The sequence below is a fragment of the Leuciscus leuciscus genome, assembly GCF_965113295.1.
Source record: "Leuciscus leuciscus genome assembly, chromosome: 2".
NCBI lineage: Eukaryota > Metazoa > Chordata > Actinopteri > Cypriniformes > Leuciscidae > Leuciscus > Leuciscus leuciscus.
The window spans coordinates 61,625,337-61,646,580 of NC_138726.1; the positions used below are offsets into that span (position 1 = coordinate 61,625,337).

The following is a 21,244-nucleotide window of genomic DNA, read 5'->3' on the forward strand; positions in this document are numbered from 1 at the left end:
TTGTCTATTTGATTCCAGAATTACCAAATCATTCAAAAACATGAGTTTTGCTCTTTACTCAAGAGTTAGTGGTTGGCTCTGAAAAGAGCCGTTGAGGAACAGACAGTAACGTTAGATTTATTTCTTCTTGGGAGCTGCCTTTTTAGGCTTGGCGGCTTTAGGTTCTCTTACGAGAGGTTCTCTCGTATTGCGTAAGTTTAGCTTACGCTACGGGTAAAGTCATCTTTTCTCGAGATATGAAGCAAAAAATTATCCTTAATTTTTATATCTTGTCAACGCAGTGCGGCAGCAAGCAGACCTAGAGCAGGCAATCTAGCGTGCTCATAGGCTGCTCTGCGGCAACTGCAGCAGCCTATCACTGAGCCCTTGGCGTGACGTCACGCCCAATGAGCGCGAGCAGCGCGCCTACGCGTCACGGCCCGAGGCGGGGCGTGGCAGAGGGTATAAATATGGGCTGAGAGGCTGCTTTCACTGATTTTTGTCTCTTCAGCGAAGCTCTTGGCATCGCTGATCTCTGAGGAAGCCGCCGTTGAAACCAGCGCCTTGCAAGCCGAGGATTCTGCCTGAGGAAGCCGGCCGCCTTCGCCGCCTTCAGCTATCCCTGCCTGCTTCGCTATCCGGCGAATATATCCTTTATTTGCTCTATGTGTGTGTGTTGTGTGCTCGCCCCGCGACACACTTTGCATCTAAAAGAGCGCGAGGCGTTGTTTCAAATGCCTCGCTCATCCTGTGGCTCGTGCAGAGCCACGCTCAGCGACGGAGACCGCCTTGTGATTGAGCTCTCTGCCTGGCCTTCTACCCGGGCGGCTGCGTTCAGCGAGCCGGGTATGACAGCTGAGCGCTCGCCGGAGCCCCTCCCGCGAGCCTCGCTCTCTCCTTCTCCCCCGCCCTTCACCGACGCGCAGCGGCCGGCCATTGCCCGCACTGCCGTCGCCTCAGGGGACGAAGCAGATGACGTCAGACCCCTCTGTCAAGCCGCGCAAACGGCGCCGCTCACAAGGGATGTCAGAAACGGACGGTCTCGGGCTATAGCTTCCTTTACGTTACAAGAAAGCTACCCCCCCGTCACTGGCTAAAGGAGAGTAGAGTGTTAGCGGACTAACCTCCATTCCTGACATATTTCTCAGTCCCCTCCTAAGCTCAGGCGACTGGAAATACATATATTGCAGTAACGAGCCTGTTTTTATGCACGCACGCCTGCAAACTAACGCTACGCAAAACATGACGACGCTCGCCCTTCCTGCGCTCTCCCCCTCTGTTCGAGCCGCGCAAACGCGCCGCTCACAAGGGATGTCAGAAGTAGGCGGTCACGGGCTGGCTTCCTTTACGTTATAAGAAAGCTACCCCGCGTCTCGGTCGTGCGCGTCACCTACCGGCCACCTCCATTTCTCAGTCCCCTCCTAAGCTACAGGCGACTAGAAATATCTATGTTGCAGTAAACGAGCCTGTTTTCATACACGCACGTCTGCAAACTAACGATGTCACAGCACATGATGACATCTTCCCGCTCTCTCTCCCTTTGTCCGAGCCGCGCAACCGCGCCGTTCTCAAGGGATATCAGAGCGGACGTCACGAGCACCGGCGAAAAGAGGAAGTCCCACCCAGGTCGGACTAAACTCCGTTCCTGACATATTTCTCAGTCCCCTCTAAAGTTCAGGCGGCTGGAAATACTAATACTGCAGTAAACGAGCCTGTTTAATACACGCGCGCCTGCAAACAAACGCCGAAACGAAACACGACGCTCTGTCATATGCTCGCGCTAACTAAGAGCTTATGTGTGCCCCTGTGGCTCAGTGGCAGAACACTAGGCTCCCGCGCGGGGGACCCGAGTTCGAATCCGACTCTGGCGGCAGATAAATATATTTTTTCTGCTGGCTTCTCCGAGCTCGCGGCAGCTTTCTTACATACAGAAAGTGAACCCGCATCTCGCACCCTCCCGCTCACAGGATGGTGCTTGAGTATTTATGAGCGTCTAAACATATGAGCCATCAAAGCATTCGCTCTATCAGTTTCCTATAACGCCAATGGTGTTATAAGTGTAGAATATGTGCCCACTCCCACGTGCTCACTGCTACACACAAACACGGTCTCCCCGGTAACGCTCACAGAGCGCACTCTCATAGCGGGCATGCGCCGCTCGAGTGCTAAGCGTAGAGAATGTGCCCACAATTCTGTGCCCACACCTACCCACTGCCCGCTCTGTTACACAGTTACCCCGGGTTGCAGATCCTCCAAAGCTCACAAACATTCCGGCTCTGGCCGAAGGTGTCATAAGTGTAGAAAATGTGCTCACCACTACACACAAACACTATCCCCATGGTAACACGCTCAGAGCACACTCTCATAAAGCGGACACACGCTCGAGTACCAAGTGTAGTAAATGTGCCCACAACCCTGTGCTCACAACTACCCGCTGCTTGCTCTGCCACTCAGTTACCTCGGGTTACAAAGCTCCCAAACACTGGCCGTGTTATAAGTGTAAACTCTGCGCCCGCTCACGAGCACGCGCACCCACTTTCAGACATGACAACCCCCACGCCGCTCTCGCGCCAGGGGTGTTTAGCAGCAAAACGCGCTCCATCCGTAGCGATCGAGCCATCATATGCTGTACAGCCAGTCAGCACTGTTTTCCAGCCCCCGTGTTCGAGCACTGGCGGCGCGTCGCCGCCCCATCCTCTCTGATACAGGTTCCCCATCCCGCTCAGCGCGGCGATCTGAACCCAGAGACCATTCGACCCCTAGCTATGCGTGCAAAAGCATGGGAAGCTATTCAGGGCGCGTCAGAATGGGTGCTGAATACTATATAACACGGCTATTCGCTTCAATTCGCTCGTCGCCCCCGCGCTTTCTAGCGCAGACGGAGACAAAAGTGACTTTAGAAGCAGCGCACCTGCTTCAAGCACAAATAGCGAAGCTGCTGCGCAAAGGGGCTATAGAACAGGTTTATCCTTCTCTGAGCGAGTCGGGCTTTACAGCCGTTACTTCCTCGTACCCAAGAAGGACGGAGCGCTGAGACCTATTTTAGATCTGAGACATTTGAACAAAGCTCTCATGAGACGGCCGTTCAAAATGATCACAACCAGACAAATCCTCGCGCAAATTCGCCCGGGAGACTGGTTCATCTCTCTCGATCTAAAGGACGCATATTTTCAGATTCAGATAATACCCCGTCACAGGCCATTCTTGAGATTCGCCTTTGACGGTCGGGTATATCAGTACACCGTCCTGCCGTTCGGTCTATCTTTAGCACCCCGTACATTACGAAGTGCATGGACGCGGCTCTCTCTCCCCTGAGGAGACAAGGAATGCGGATACTGAATTATCTGGACGACTGGCTAGTCCTCGCGCAGTCAGAGGCAGAGCTTTTGTCTCACAGAACAGCGCTTCTCAGCCATCTGGAATGCTTGGGTCTCTCGGTCAACTGGACCAAGAGCTCATTACTGCCCCGCCAGTCGACTTCCTTTCTCGGAATAGAACTGGACTCGGTGGCTATGACGGCCAGATTGTCAGAGCAGCGCGCGCGCCGCATTCGACATCTCGCCGCGTCTTTCCAGACAGGCAGTCAGGTTCCGCTGAGGACATTCCAGCGAGTCCTGGGGCATATGGTCTCAGCTGCAGCAGTGCTCCAGCTGGGCTTACTGCGCATGCGCCCGCTTCAACGCTGGCTGAAAGCGCGAGTGCCTCACCGAGCCTGGACGGCCGGCCGCTTACGAGTCAGAGTGGATCATGGCTGTGTTTCAGCCCTGCAGCCCTGGCTAGCAGCCGAATGGTATCGCACGGGAGTGACGATGGGAGTTGTCTCGCACCGGAAAGTTGTCTCGACAGATGCGTCCAACCTAGGTTGGGGAGCGCTATTAGAGGGCAGACCGGTCTATGGCCCTTGGTCAGACCAGGAGAGTCACCTTCATATAAACTGTCTAGAGATGCTGGCGGTCGAGAAAGCGCTCAAGCACTTCCTCCCATACCTACAGGGCCACCATGTACTAGTCCGCACGGACAACATGTCAGTGGTAGCCTATGTGAACCGTCAGGGCGGTGTCAGATCCAAAACACTCTGCGCCCTGGCGGAACGCCTCCTTGTGTGGGCTCAGCACTCACTGCGCTCGCTGAGAGCCGCGCATGTGCCGGGTCTCCTGAACGAGGGTCCAGACAGACTGTCCAGGGACAATGTTCCCCTGGGGGAGTGGTCTTTGCATCCCCAAACAGTCCAGTCACCTCTTTGCGGAAGTCGACCTCTTTGCGTCAAAAGACAACGCGCACTGCCCACGGTTCTTTTCCAAGAGCGAGGACGCGCTGGCCCAAACCTGGCCCAGCGGCCCGCTTTACGCTTTTCCCCCTGTCTCTCTGCTGCCACAAGTCATCGGGAGAATCAGGGAAGCGCGCCACACGGTGCTCCTCATAGCCCCGTATTGGGAGAATCAAACGTGGTTCCCAGATCTAATACGGCTGGCGGACACACCCCCCTGGCCGATACCGGTGAGAAGAGACCTTCTCTCTCAAGCCCGCGGCTCGATCTGGCATCCTCATCCAGAGCGCTTTCTCTGCATGTATGGATAATCAACGGATACCCGTTGACTTGCCAATAGGGGTTGTGAACACGATCACACAGTCTAGAGCTCCCTCTACGAGACGGCTCTACACATCTAAATGGTCTGTGTTTAATAAATGGTGCACCGCCCAAGGGCTGGATCCACAAACATGTGAGGTGTCGCGTGTGCTTTGTTTCCTCCAAGAGCTGTTGGACATGGGCAGGTCCCCCTCCACGCTCAAAGTATATGTTGCGGCCATATCAGCTTTTTCCGACTCGGCGCTGGGCCGCGCATTAGGGAGGAATGAGTTCATTATCCGCTTCCTTAGAGGAGCTAGGAGGATGAACCCCCCGCGACCCCCCTCGGTTCCTATTTGGGATCTTTCCCTGGTCTTAGAGGCCATGAAAGCGCATCCCTTTGAACCCATGGAAACTGTGGATATGAAATACCTCACGCTCAAAACCGTTTTTCTGATAGCCCTGTCTTCAGTCAAACGTGTGGGTGACCTGCATGCGTTATCAGTTAACGCGGCATGTCTCGAGTTCGGACCTAATGACTCTAAAGTCATTCTCAAACCGAGACACGGTTATGTCCCCAAAGTGTTGGGCACACCCTTCAGAGCACAGGTCATTTCTCTCTCAGCTTTGCCGGCTACCGGCAGCGAAGTTGACAGTAATCTCCTTTGCCCTGTCAGAGCGCTGAGAAATTACATTACGCGCTCCGCCGCCATGAGGCGCTCGGAGCAGCTTTTCGTTTCGTTTGGTGGGCGCACCAAGGGTCTCGCCGCCTCGAAACACACTCTGTCCAGATGGATAGTGGACGCTATTGCAGCTACTTATGCGTCTAAAGACCTGCAATGCCCTTTGGGCATCAGAGCCCACTCTACTAGAGGCATGGCCTCGTCATGGGCTTGGACTAGCGGAATTTCTATTCATGACATTTGTACGGCGGCGGGCTGGGCCTCCCCGTCTACATTTGTTAGATTTTACAATCTAGAAGTTCCCGCCCTGCAGGCTAAACTTTTATCAGTCTAAATCTCGCGTAGGCCGGCCCACTTCTGTGCGCGGGCTACTGCTGTTTGATTTAGCCCTCCTGGTTGAGCTGTACAATATAAGGGTTGGTTAGTCAGACCGGCCGCGCCGTTCTGTTCCCCCTACTATGTGCTTATGTACTTGCGCTAGCCATATCATTGGCCGCCTGGCTCACACTCTCGTGTTCCCCGGGCTTCCCTGGGACTCATTCAGTGGATGCCGGGCGCGCACGGCGTTGACAAGGGAGTTCCCGTAGCGTAAGCTAAACTTACGCAATACGAGAGAACCTCTCGTAAGAGAACGTACTCGGTTACCTAACGTAACCTCTGTTCTCTCTAGAGAGGGAACGAGTATTGCGTAACCCGCCGTGCTCGCGCCACGAGCTCACTCGCTTCTGCGACAAAAACCAGTGAAAGCAGCCTCTCAGCCCATATTTATACCCTCTGCCACGCCCCGCCTCGGGCCGTGACGCGTAGGCGCGCTGCTCGCGCTCATTGGGCGTGACGTCACGCCAAGGGCTCAGTGATAGGCTGCTGCAGTTGCCGCAGAGCAGCCTATGAGCACGCTAGATTGCCTGCTCTAGGTCTGCTTGCTGCCGCACTGCGTTGACAAGATATAAAAATTAAGGATAATTTTTTGCTTCATATCTCGAGAAAAGATGACTTTACCCGTAGCGTAAGCTAAACTTACGCAATACTCGTTCCCTCTCTAGAGAGAACAGAGGTTACGTTAGGTAACCGAGTACGTTTTGCTGCTTTAGGTTTCGCCGTTTTGGGTTTTGCTGCCTTTGCCTTTTTTGGGCTCTTGGCTGCTTTCTTAGGAGTCGCTGGTTTCTTGGCCTTCTTGGGGCTCTTCGTCGCCTTTTTAGCGGCGGGTTTCTTCACCTTCTTCGGGGATTTCTTAGCGGCGGGCTTCTTCACTGCTGCAGTTTTGGGCTTCTTAGCGGCAGCAGGTTTCTTGGCTGCGGGCTTCTTGGCTTTAGGAGCCGCTTTCTTCGCTGGCTTCTTCTTGGTTTCGGCTTGCTGCTTGTTGAGTTTGAAGGAGCCTGAGGCACCGGTCCCTTTGACCTGAACCAGGGTGCCTTTAGTCACCAGGCTCTTGATGGCGATCTTGACGCGGGAGTTGTTCTTCTCCACATCGTATCCACCGGCAGCGAGCGCTTTCTTCAGGGCGGCGAGGGACACACCGCTCCTCTCCTTGGATGCGGACCCAGCCTTGACGATGAGCTCGCCGACGCCTGGACCTGCTTTCTTGGCTTTCACAGCGGACTTCTTCTTGGGCGCTTTGGCCGGGGCGGCAGCAGCGGGGGCTGGGGCGGTTTCTGCCATCTCTCTCTCTCTCTCTCTCTCTCTCTCTCTCTGATCGGATCGGAAAAACTCTGTATGGTTTCAACACCGAATGAATAGCGCTCGAGCGGCGCTGCGGTCTTAAATGACACATGAGAACCTCGTAGACTCAACCTGCCCTGCTCGGTGTCTGCTGCTCGCTGACGCTTGTGTTTTCTTCTCTTAGATTTGGGGCAAAATTGGAGCTGTTAAATAGTTTGTCACAATCAAAACTAAGTGAACACCAAGCAGAGGTTCTGGGCTTTCATTAGAGACTAAAAAACGCGAAGAGGAAACGTTAATTTTGCCTTCGTCAGACCAAATCCAAGGCGAGCTTCAGCCGCGGGGAAAAGCCGTGCTCAAATCTGATGGATAGTTTTAACGGAACAGTTGATAAAAGCCTGAACGCGTAATTTGTGTGCTCAGAAAACAGTCTAAAAGAGACTTCAATGTAATCAGCATCAGTGATGAGCGTTAGGAGGCTTTCATACAGCTGTTGTATTGGGCAGCTTGAAGCACACGAACATCATCCGGAGTCTCGACTCTGTCTGTGGCCCTTATCTTCGGTTAGCAGATTATCAATATGTTATCTCATTAAACACGTTAAATAAATCGTTGATGTAGGCCAGCATCATATCACGACATAAATATTTTAATTGTAATGAAGAATTTGTGTCTACTGATTCGCCATTCATCTCTTAGGGAACCATGTGAATGGAATTTATTGCTAATTTAAAGCAAGAGACAGCACAGGTCACGATTTCCTTTTAACCACTACATGCTAATTCAACAATTGAACTGAAATGATGAGGATAATGGATTAGTGTTGAGTTAACTGGTCTCATCTGGTTTGTTACAGTTTCAACCAAATCACTGCATCTGTCTCCACTCGGATTTGTTCAGACTATAACGAAACACATTTAATGATGTTAAAACAATTTAAACATTTTGTTTTGCTGCAGGTCTCAGTTTTGTGGAAGTTTATTCAACCTCTTATGCCTAAATTCAGGAGCTTTTCCAATTTGAAAACATCAGGGACTGAGGCCAAAATATGTAACATTAATAGAGATTATTAAATAGTGTAAAATAATATATATATATATATATATATATATATATATATATATATGCAAAAGCCTCTAAGTGCCATCTGAAAATTTCTTCTAGAATGATCATTTTTATCAAGCTTGTATATTTAAATTCAGTAATTTCACTTAAATGAAAATTTATAGATTATTAAAAATGATCATTCTAGAAGAAAATTTCTTCTCTGGTGAATACAAAATGGTCAATGTGTATGATAGTCCCTTTATTCATACTATTTGTTTTTATTAATTATTATTTATATTTTGTTATTATGTTACATGTTATTGAGTTATTTAATCATTTGTGTATGTATATTTATGTATATTTTACTGCATGATCTATGTTTGATTATTTCCAGATGTACAATCTTTGGTGTCTCTTCTGTGCTGTAATTTAAAATGCTATGGTTTACCTAAATAAATGATCGCCTAAAATGACAATCCACATTGTGTCTTTCTGTCATTTGCACTAAAAACATCCCTGTCTCATGTTAAGGTCCCTAACCCCTCACATAATCATGACACATCGCACTTGCACATTATCTAAGCACCCATCCCAATAACATGGATTATCAATAAGACATTATTAGTGTCCATAAGGAAGTTCAATCCATTGTTTATGGCCTGACGAGCCGCGGGAAAACCGCTACTCTGAGTGACGCGGTGCGTGAGTTTTAAAATTAAAGTTTTTAACAATCAAGTGCCACCCCAAATAAAAGACTGGCCCAAGCTTGAGTGTGTGTATTTTCCATCATCTATCTTTGACATTTGACCTCTGACCTAGCCGTTACACCAACTATGACATAATGGATAAGTCTGTTTGAACATTTCTTATTAGACCAAAGCATAAGATTTCTGTATATGTTCATTGCTCTTATACCTCTCCTTTCATTCTGCAAGTATCTTCTTTTAACATTCTTTCTCTATTTCTCACAATCTCCGTCTGTTAGATAGAATCTGTTGTCACATTCCTGTAATCAATCTCAGTTAAAACAGATTAGGATCATCCACAAATATGAACAGTTTGAAAAAGTGTCATCAAACTCCTAAAATGAAGAGGCTATTGCTGAACATTTATCAATTTGATTATGTTAAAAAAAGTATGCTCCTCTGCCCTGTTTTATTGTACTTCACCATCTCTAAATACAAATACATCAAGGTGCTTTAGATTTGTGGATTATATATATATATATATATATATATATAGTGATCGTTCTAACCTAAAAGGCTTTATTTTGTGCTTGTTAAAATAATCTTATATTACTGATAAAACTTAGCTAATCGTGTTAGTTTTCACCAAAAATCAACAATAACGTCAAACAATAACACTCATTTCTTAACCCTTGTGCTGCATTATATATTTTACGACGCTGAGTGCATTAAGGGACAAAAATGTCCACTCTAAACACTGCCATATAAAACTATTATATATTATTATATTTTTCCACTTTCACTGAGTTAAATCTTTTAACCAGCATCAGTCCTCATCATAACTACCAAATATGTATTTCATTTCAGGATTTTAACCCTTTAAATTCCAGTTTTGGTGATGATACCATCAATTACTATAAGAGGAAAAAACACAAAAATGTAATTATTTTCCATACACTAAATGCAAAGAGAAAACTTTAGCTTTGGATTATCACAGTCTTGAATATGTCAAAGATTAGCGGCAACATTATTTCTGGTGCATTTAAAGATTTTGTGTTATGTCAGATTTTAATTTTTTTTAATCACACTTAGCTCGTTATGGACCAAAAATGGTGACATATTAAACACTGCCTAAAATATTATATATTATTATTATTTTCCACTTTTACTAAGTTAAATCTTTTAACCAGCATCAGTCCTCATCATAACTACCAAATATTTATTTAATTTCAGGATTTAACCCTTTAAATTCCAGTTTTGGTGAAGATACCATACATTTGTATTCATGGGTTTCATCAGGTCCCATTCCACAGGTGTATAAAATCAAGCACCTAGATTATGAATGCAGACTGCATTGTGCTTGATTAATACACCTGTGGAAAGGGACCTGATGAAACCCATGTATAAGAGGAAAAAACACAAATGTAATTCTTTTCCATATACTAAATGCAAAGTGAAAACCTTGGCTTTGGATTATCACAGTCTTGAATATGTCAATGATTAGCAGCAACATTATATTTGGTGCATTTTTATTTTATTTTTGTGCAATGTCAGATTTAAAAAAAAAAAATAATCACACATAGCGTGTTAAGGACAAATTTTGATCCTATTTAAACCCATTAAAATATCAATTTTTGAACCCATTGTCATAATATCATAAAATCATAATTTCTATTCAAATACCCTGTCATTACCAAGCCTTGGGGTAAAATATTTACTTTTTACTGTTTTCCACCTGTTGGTACCATTTTTCATATAATTGACATACTGCAAACATCTGCAGTATTGCAGACATTTTTCAGATTTCTACTAGGTGACTATAACCTGCCTGTCTCCCTATACATCAAAATTTGCTCTAGAAACAAAGCAAAACTACAAGATCACCATGAACATGAATTTGTATTTTTCTAAATTCTATAAACATATCAAACATATACAAAACTTCAAAACAAACAATACGAAATTGGCTCGTATGCTAGCACCTGGTGGTCGGGCCTACCCCCATGGGGTCTGGCCGGGCTCAGCCCGAAGGAGCGACGCGGGACCGCCCTCCCGTGGACCCGCCCTCCCGTGGACCCGCCCTCCCGTGGACCCGCCCTCCCGTGGACCCACCACCTGCAGGAGAGACTGTAAGGGGCCAGTGCTTTTCTGAAACCACACTCCTTGAGAGAGGATGGACTCTTCACCACTCTGGAGTTGCCCATGGTGAGAGGTGGCGGGCTGGTGTGGGTTTGCTTATAGCCCCCCAGCTCAGCCACCATGTGTTGGAGTTCACTCCGGTGAACGAGAGGGTCGTTTCCCTGCACCTTCGGGTTGGGGATAGGTCTCTCACTGTTGTGTGAGCCTATGGGCTAAACGGCAGTGTAGAGTACCCGGCCTTCTTGGGGACTCTGGGAGTGGTGCTGGAAAGTGCTCCAACTGGTGACTCCGTCGTTCTACTGGGGGACTTCAATGCCCACGTGGGCAGCGACAGTGACACCTGGAGGGGCGTGATTTGGAGGAACGGCCCCCCTGATCTGAACCCGAGTGGTGTTCTGTTATTGGACTTCTGTGCTAGTTACAGCTTGTCCATAACGAACACCATGTTCAAGCATAAGAGTGTCCATCAGTGCACATGGCACCAGGACACCCTAGGCCGGAGGTCGATGATCGTCTTTGTGGTCGTTTCATCTGACCTCTGGCCGTATGTCTTGGACACTCGGGTGAAGAGAGGGGCGGAGCAGTCAACTGATCACCACCTGGTGGTGAGTTGGATCCGATGGCGGGGGAGGAAGCTGGACAGACTCGGCAGACCCAAATGTACTGTGAGGGTCTGTTGGGAATGTTTGGCCGAATCCCCTGTCAGAGAGATCTTCCACCTCCGGCAGAGCTTCGACCAGATCCCGAGGGAGTCTGGAGATATTGAGTCCGAGTGGACCATGTTCTCCACCTTCATTGTCAACGCGGCCACTCGGAGCTGTGGCCATAAGGTCTCTGGTGCCTATTGGGGCGGCATTCCCCGAACCCGGTGGTGGACGCCGGAAGTAAGGGATGCCGTAAAGCTGAAGAAGGAGTCCTATCGGGCCTGGCTGGCTTGTGGGACTCCTGAGGCAGCTGACGGATACTGACAGGCCAAGCGGACTGCAGCCCGGGTGGTTGTGGAGGCAAAAAATCGGGCTTGGGAGGAGTTCGGTGAGGCCATGGAGAAGGACTACCAGTCGGCCTCAAAGAGATTCTGGCAAACCGTCTGGCGCGAGAGGGAGGAGACCTCGGGGAAGACCTAGGACACGCTGGAGGGACTATGTCTCCCGGCTGGCCTGGGAACGCCTTGGTGTCCCCCCGGAAGAGCTGGAGGAAGTGTCGAGGGAGAAGGAAGTCTGGGCATCCCTGCTTAGACTGCTCCCCCCACGACCCAGCCCCCGGATAAGCGGAAGAAGATGGATGGATGGATGGATATTATGATTTTTGTCACTCGCCTAAACACCATGTATTATATTTAGGCCCTACACACACACTTTTGTCAACGCAGACATACATTGCTCTCAGACATCCACACATACTCAGAAACATAATTTTTAGATCATTGAGCCATTAAAATGCTTCATAACACAGTCAATAGTGTCCCTAGTGGAAACCAGGAAAATAACGTGCATTTCCCCCATAGGGAATACCTATATAGTGACGTCATCTGGTGGAATACACTATATAATGCAAATATAATGCTTTTGCTTCAAAATGAAAGGTTGTTTCAACATAAGTCATGATTCATGTATTAACCCCTTAAACCCTAACCGTCCCGCCGGCGGGACGCCACCCCATGAAAAATATTCATAATCAAATTACTAAGCAACCACTGAATGGAACAACACAAAATAGGTATCATTTTAAAGCTTAGAATCTCAGCTTTTTAATGCATCTAATTACTTCGATCAACTTCTAATGATTGCAGAGTTATTCCACTAAATACGAGTGTACCCGCCGTAGGCGCCACCTAGCTGCAAAATTAATAATCATAATTTTTTTTCAAAAATATTACCTGGATCAACTTAAAATAGATGTCATTTGAAAGCTTAGAGTCTGAAATTTACAATGAATGTAGCCAATTTGATAAACTCCAATGTAGTGCTGAGTTATTTGCTGATAAATAGAAAAAAAATGTTTTCATAATTTATAAACTACTTTTTTGTACCACATACTGCAAAATGTCAAAAACATCATACAGCTCAGATAGTCCTGTGTCATATGTCATTTGAAAGGTCTCAATGAGTAGAATACAACAAGCATAATTGTTCCAGGGTTTTTAATAAACTTGAGCAAGGTTTTTGTAAAATAACCCCTTAAGAGACCCATGTGTAAACCATATATGGATGCTGCATTTTAGACACATTTCCGCTTGTAACTTCATGAAACATGCTCCAATTGTGGAAAATGACACATCGTTATTTACAGCAGATGCTTACAATTAAAAAGAGTCCAAGCTCAACATAATCCATCACTCAGAACTAAAGATATTCCTCATGGAGTTCTAAAACACAAAAAATCCACTGATTCACGTAGCCTAGCAAGGTAGCTTAGACTTGGCCTTTTTACTCGTATCTTCATGAAACATACGCCGATCATGAAAAATTATACATCGTTATTTACAGCAGGAGCTCACAATTACAAAGAGCCCAAACTTAATATATTCCATCAATCAGATCTAAAGATATTTCCTCATGGCGTTCTAAAACAAAAAATACCTCAGACGCGCCTATCCTAGATACTCATGAAGCACTCGCGTTTGGTTTTCACTTATAACTTCACAAAGCATGCACAGATCGTAGAAAAATGCACATCATTATTTTCAGCAGACTCTCACGATTAAAAAGAGCCCAAACTCAGCAAAATCCATCACTCAGATCTAAAGATATTCCTCGTGGGAGTTGTAACACACGAACCACCACCGGCGCGCATAGAGCATTTATTATAGATGTAGCACTTGTCGCGTTTTAACTCATAACTCAATGAAGCATGCATCAATTGTGGAAAATTGCACATCATTATTTACAGCAGATTGTTAAGATTAAAAAGAGCCCAAACTCGCCATAATCCATCACTCAGATCTAAAGATATTCCTTATGGCGTTCTAACACAAAAAATTCCACAGGCGGATCTATGAAGTAGCAATAGCAGTGATGCGATGTTGTTTTGATGTGACGTTTCAGCTCATAACTCAATGAAACATGCATGGATTGTGAAAAATCACACATCTTTATTGACAGCAGATTCTCACGATTACAAAGAGCCCAAACACAACATAATCCATTGCTTTGATCACGAGATATTCCTCACGAAGTGATGCATACTTGGCTAAAAAACAAGTCTCTCATCCTCCCGGGGTGCAAAGTGTTTTCCAGTTTTCCCGGAACCATCCGTGCTCGATTTCAAACGTGGAATAACACAAAATATGTATCATATTAAAGCTTAGAATCTCAGCTTTTTAATGCATCCAACCACTTCGATCAACTCTGAACGAGTGCTGACTAGTCTCTCTCAACCGGAGTGTACCGCCCGCAGACGCCCCACAGACGCCACCTAGCTGCGAAAATATTAATTATCATATTTTTCAAAAATATTGCCTTGATTCAAACAAAATTGGTGTCATTTGAAAGCTTAGAGTCTGAACTTTACAGTGAATGTAGCCAATTCGAAAAACTCCTAAGTACTGCTGAGTTATTTGTTGATAAATAGAATATTTTTTTTCATAATCTATAAAATAGTTTTTTGTACTATGTACTGCAATGTGTCAAAAACATCATACATCTCATGAAACATTAAAAAATCGTTGAAAATTGCACTTCATTTTTTACAGCATATTAATACAATTAAAATGAGCCCAAAATTAACTTAATCTATTGCTTTTATGACAAGATATTCTTCATGGTGAAACAATTTTAAAAATGCCCATGAGGGGGCGTCAAGGTCTCAACAAAAAGGCTATCTTGGTTCCAAATGCTATAACTTTTGATTGCTTTATCCAATCACCACAAAATTTTATCCAGATGCAGCTCATATGTAGAGGGACTTCCCCAAAAAAGAATTTTCCTTCTACCTTATTTCCTTCCTGAGTTATTCCATGTCAAATAAGAAAGATATGCATTATCATTATAAAAATTATATATATTTTTTGTCTTTTATCAGCAGTTTCTCGGCAGGAGAATGTCCAAATGTAATGTAATGTATATTTTCAAAAAATTTGAAAAGTGTTCTTTCAAACGATACCTACCTTTAGAATCTCCTTGCTATAGTTTTGAAGTTATGAGTCTTTAGTTTTGTGTATGTCACTAAGAAAACTCTTTTTTTTTTATTGCCTTCCAAATGTGTGAGGACTTAACAAAAAGGCTCCCTTTGTTCCAAGTGCTGTAACTTTGGATTACTTTAATCCATAAAATAACGATCCAGACGCAGACCACACATAGGGGAACATCACAAAAAAATAATTATTTTGCCACCGTATTTCCTTCCTGAATTATTGCATTTCAAATAAGAAAGATATGTAAATTATTAAAAAATAATATTAATATTTTTGTCTTTTATCAGCATTTTCTCAGCATTAGATTGTCCAAAAGTAATACACATTTATATTTTCTAAAAATATAAAAAGTTTCCTAACAAATGATATCTACCTTTTGACTCTCCTCTCTATAGTTTTGAAGTTATGAGTCTTTACTTTTTTGTGTGTCACTCAGACAAAAAACTCCAAAAATGGCCTCAGTGTTTAAGGGGTTAATGACAGCCCCGGCTTTAAACAACGTTTTAATGGGCCATTTTTGGTCATTATGGTGCTAGATGTTCTTACTTGATCTACACAGTGTATTATACATATTATGCAACATGGGATAATTTTTTTTTTTTTTATCCAGAAAGTCATAATTTTGCCAAATGACATACCATTTGCATTTAAACAGCCAAAATGGTCAAAGAAATTAAACTGAAAATGACCAAAAATGTCCTAATACAGCAGAAGGGTTATAACCATTGCATCAAAAGTAGTGAAGCAAAACCGTAGCTCTTTTCACAGATAAAATGTGTGGCTCTTAAAAGAGCCTTTGTGTTGTGTGTTGAGCTGAGCTCGCTATACGCTGATTTCACGCAGCCGCCATTTTGAAATCGAAAGTGAGGCTCCGGTGGGAAGAACCCCGGAAGTAAAGATAAACAACAATGCCTTGGATTACCAACCTGAAGCTGCTGCCGCGATTTACACTATTGGATGTTAATATTCAATATAGGATATGTATATAGTTCATTCCTACTTCTTTTTTTACATTCTGAATTATATATATAAAAAATATTTTATTTATAAATGAATTTCACTGTATATAGTCTAAAGTATGAAAGAAATGTATACATTTTTAGAATTGACACAACATCATTAAACACAACAATACGCCATCGCATTCACGACTCTCCTGTGATTAAAGGCGACACTTCCGGTTTTCTTCCCACCGGAGCCTCGCTTTCGATTTCAAAATAACGGCTGTGTGAAATCAGCGTATAGGCCTACATCTACTAATGCAAACTTTGAAATGTTTTAAAGACGAAATACCAAGCGGGAAGGAAGTCGACCGGAAGTTGAAGCCGGCCGCGTGCCACCATCTTGTAGCAGAACTTCACCTGCTGTTAGCATCCCATTGACTCCCATTCATTTTGGCGTCACTTTGACAGCGAATAACTTTACATCTGAGGCGTTTGAAGACTCCATTTGTCCATTATTTATTTCTAAAGAAACACGACAATGTATAAAATGCTCCATTACCTTGAAGCTTACGTTATGGCCCAGTAAAAACAGTTTTTGTAAAAGTAGGCTAACGATTGCGTCATAACAACACGACTCTCTGTCGCACAGTAGAGAGATTACCGTATTGACGGGAGGAGAAGCTCACGGGCAATCTGGGAGACGTGGAGGCAAAATGACAAAATAATTAATCAGAATACCTAGCAAAAGTTTCTCCTGCTCGTAGCTCATGGACACCTCCTACTCACACTCTCCGTCTCTGCAAGATTTGGAAGGGAATGATTCAGATTTCTCATGCCACAGCCACTAGAAGACAGACGGGTTGCCCACGTCACATCTACGTCGTCAAGCTCGGTTTGAGTCTGCGCGTCAGGAACGGAAGTCCTAAAAAATCGCTGAAAATGGGCTTCACTTGCCTCAATTGAGTTCCAATGAGATGACTCTGTCCATTTCTTATACTGTCTATGCGAAATACAGAGGGACGACGTGTGTATCAGGCGTCTTATTAGGCGACATGTATGTATGGAACGCCAAAAGGGTCAAATTTCGCCACTAACGAAACGCCTTTCATTCTCAAAACGCCGGTGTTTACGGCGTTTAAGACGAAAAGACGCCGCAAAGTACGGCGTTCTGTGGTACAAACGCCGCAAATCACGGCATTTGCAAAGCAAAATCGCCGTCATTTTTATCCAGTCCACAACGCCGTTTCTGACGCCGCATCCCCGACACCGGGATCTCCTCCAAGGCGATGGGAATCATGAACTCTTTCGTCAACGAATCCTTCGAGCGCATCGCCGGTGAAGCGTCTCGTCTCGCTCACTACAACAAGCGCTCCACCATCACATCAAGAGAGATCCAGACCGCCATGCGTCTGCTGCTGCCCGGAGAGCTGGCCAAACACGCCGTGTCTGAGGGCACAAAGGCTGTGACCAAATACACCAGCTCGAAGTTATAGGCTATTGCTTTTACAGTAATTAGTTAACTTATTTCCCAAAAAGGGCCACTGGTACATACTAACTATACATTTATTCAATGTTTGATACACTACCAGTCAAAAGTTTTAGATATTTTAAACAGTAATATTGTGAAATATTTATACAATTTAAAATAAATGTTTTCTATTTGAATATTTAAAAATGTAATTTATTCCTGCCATCAAAGCTGAATTTTCAGCATCATTACTCCAGTCTTTAATGCCACATGATCCTTCAGATATCATTCTAAGATGATTTGATGCTCAAGAAACATTTATGATTATTATCAATGTTAAAAACAATTGTGTACAATTTTGTTTTCACGATTATTTGATGAATAGAAAGTTCAAAACAACAGCAACTATCTGAAATTTTCCAGCACAAAAATAACTAGCATTTTAAAATATATTCAAATAGAAAAGTTTAAATTGTATAAATTATAAATTGGGAAACAGTTTAAATTGTATAAATATTTCACAATATTATTTCTGTATTTTGAATTAAATAGGCCTAAATGAAGCCTTGAGAAGAAGAGACTTTTTTTAAAAAAAAAAACATTTAAAAATCTTACCGTTCAAAAACCGATGTAATAGTAATATTGTAATATTGTTACGTTAGTGTGTAAAAGTTTTTGAACATGCTTTGAACATCATTAAGTCGTTATTTCAACATAATATCTCGTTATTTCGACATAATTTCGATATAATATCTGTTATTTCGACATAAGTCGTTATTTCGACATAATAAGGGTACATTCTAATCTGCATTAAGCCACATTAAGCGTTCTTATAATGGTTTTCTATGAGAGGAAAATGCTTAACGTGTTATTAAACATCAGATTTTTTTTGTAGGCCTACATACTAGTATAGCTTACTTTATTATGATTTTAGTATCATAATTATTGCGCATCCAATCTTACTCATGCTGTTCACTTTTCATTATCAACATAGATGGGGGAAAAAAATAACATTATAATATTGTAACAAATATGAAACTAAATACGCTTAGGCTATTTAATGGCTACAACACGTATAGTAGGTCTAAAGACTCTCTATTTGTACAAATTGCTGCAAATTCAATTAATTCTTAATTTAGCACACATAAGTTCAAACTAAGGCATTTATTTGTGCATGGTAAAGCATATCTGCAAAATGTATCAAGTTCACGGATAATTGTTCCTGCATTTATAAATCATATCGGGAGACATGATTTTGACCACTACTTCATTAAGTTTTGTTTTGTAAGGAAGCCTTTCTTTAAAGTGAATTTCGTTTTGTATAAATTGTATCTTAATTTTAATCAATTTTTCATCAACCAAATTTCATCAAAGCAAATATAGGAGACAATATCATGACATGGAGGTGACCGCGCGGTCACTTGCACTGGGGTGCGTTCTCCGATAACGTTGTCTCTTAGCGCGCTACGAAGACTCAAAAGGTACACCTTACAGGTATACCTTTCCTACGTGTGTTCTCCGAACTATACCTTAGGATGTTGCTTAAGGTAAACCTTCTTAAGTTCGACCTTAGCAGGTGCTGTCCATGGTGGAGGCGCTGAATAGGTTGATATCGATGCCTCGATGATCGATTGTGCGCTCTTTCCTTCACAGCGGTATAGGTAAAGTATTGAGAAAACAATGTTCTTTATAAAGAAGCGTTTTAGAAATAGTACAAACTGCATTTATCGGGGCTCATTGAAATATGTACATGCAGAAATAAATATGAGTAGCCTATGTGTTTATAATTTAGCAAGTGTGCAATCCCAAACCCTCACGGCCATAAGTGTGTTAATGTTCTCCACAACGTATGCTGATTATCCACCAGCCATGTAGTTGACATACACTAACTGGCTCCGCGGACGGCGCCGTCTTTGATTTAAAACAAGTACTCGCTGTCTCGCTGCCATAGCTATAAAGTTTGTGTAAACTCATCTTTCTTTATATAGACTCCTAAGCCTTTTCTGTCAAATGGTTCGCCAGCTGATGTGCCTTAGGATAGTAGCCTAATTAAAAAAAGCTAACAACCATTAGTGTATGGAAACTTTATTAATGAAAACACTTCCATACACTGGGTGTAGGCTATAACAACATAAGTAGGCCTATTTTATGTGTAATTTTTTTAAGTAAAGTAAAAATGTAATTTTAATACTAAATCAGATTTTATATTAAATGTTCATATAAAATTTTCTATGTGTATTGTGTAATTAAACTGCGATGTAAAAAAGCTTTTTGCGTAGTGGTGGCCACTAGCGGTATGAACCGTCAGCAGCGATAAGGTATAGCTAAGAGCGCTCCAGACCAACCTTACGAACGTATGACTTACAGAAGGTATACTTAACTAAGAAGGTTTCGGAAACCACGTATTAACGATAAGGTACTTCTAAGGTACAACTTAAGAACGACGTAGCGTCAAGGTAGTTTCGGAGAACGCACCCCTGCACGTTAACTGGAGTGCATCTCATCCTAACTTAACCGAAACGCATATGCCTGACAGACATGAGAAATACATCAAATACACAAAGCTTGAAATGTCTTTAAACGAAATAATTCAAAACGAAAAGAAATAGGCTAGCCTATACTCTCTGATTATGTAATCCATTCTGTGCATTTCTCTCTATAGGCGCGCTCACTATGAAGATGGCGATCGTCAACTTCATCTTTGCAGCCGACACTTTATTAGTGTTAATAAAGTTTATTAACAGAAATCAATATATATATATATATATATATATATATATATATATATATATATATATATATATATATATATATATATATATATATATATATATATATATATTGCAGCTCCCCCTGTCAATGATCTAGCACCCCTTCAGCACCTGCGTTTGGTGACAATGTTCAATGTCATGATAGCCTACGTATTTTTTACTTTTTTTTTTTTATTTTTATTTTTTTACTTACCGAAAAAAAGAGAAAATCCTAAGTAAATCCTAAATAAATATAATAAATTAATTACCTTTTATTAATAGGTTTATACTCATAATAGACTATCAAACTCAACTTGATCCACTACACTACACTAACTTATTTCTAAACTAATGTCTAATTAAAAAGAAATATAAGAAGAGTGACCTTACTTTTATCACTTATCTTTTGTCATTTGCAGGAATCTCCTTCACCTGAATAATTGTTCTGTGTATTGTCTTGTAGTAAAGTGCCGGCTTTTTCCTATCTATGGTCTCCAGTCTAATTTTATATTTCTTCCCCGACTCCGTGTGAACCTACAACTCCAGTAGCTTAAGTATTGCCTTTCAGTACGCTACGCAGGTGCAGGAACTTAAGAGATTACCACTTCCCACAACATACAATAAAGCAATGTAAATCTATCATTACCATTCACTGTTTTCCTAAAAGTGAGCAAGCAGAGTACAAACTGTGTCTTCAAGTAGGCTTAGCCCTCTATGGTACGCATTATGATATCAGTGAGAAAAAAAATATTTGTTATGTTTTTCCTGCTTAAAATTTGACACTACAGCAATATCAATAAACATTATCATTATTTTTTAATTTATTTATTAATTATAAGTTTGTTGCCTCAAGGCAACATTGTACCACAATGGACAAATTGAAACATTTGACATTTTCATGAAGAAAAAAATATATATATTTATTGAAAACATCAATTTATTTAACTAAACACTTGAACAAACAGATTTATCAAGTTTTTATTGAATTACACATTTCATATTTAACAAAAAGTAACATTTATTATCCAGTTGTTGCCCTCAGGCAACATTGTACCATCGTGGAACGCAAGTACTACAAACCATTATATCATCAAGTTATCATATCAAAACATTAAAAAACATCAAAACATGCTGTGTCAAGGTAAAACATTTACAATCACTATAACATTATCCTAATATGAAGGCCAGGC

At 42.9% G+C, this 21,244-nt stretch overlaps 1 protein-coding gene across 1 annotated transcript; it reads right to left on the reverse strand.

Moving 5' to 3' along the window:
• Window positions 1–102: 102 nt before the first annotated feature.
• On the reverse strand, window positions 103–6,930 carry LOC309492533 (histone H1-like). The gene is made up of 2 exons (XM_082161555.1): window positions 6,306–6,930; window positions 103–179 (listed from the first exon to the last, which is right to left on the reverse strand). The coding sequence occupies exons 1-2, from the start codon at window positions 6,886–6,888 to the stop codon at window positions 118–120; spliced, it is 645 nt and encodes a 214-aa protein (XP_082017681.1). The 5' UTR covers window positions 6,889–6,930; the 3' UTR covers window positions 103–117.
• Between the last annotated feature and the right edge of the window lie 14,314 nt (window positions 6,931–21,244).

What these genes read in the sequence shown, in the direction of transcription:
- LOC309492533 (XM_082161555.1), bottom strand. Translation starts at nt 6,888, where the DNA reads ATGGCAGAAACCGCCCCAGCCCCCGCTGCTGCCGCCCCGGCCAAAGCG. An exon ending in GAAACCTAAAGCAGCAAAAC is followed by an intron (nt 180 to 6,305) that starts GTACTCGGTTAC and finishes GCAATACGAGAG; the next exon opens with AACCTCTCGTAAGAGAACCT.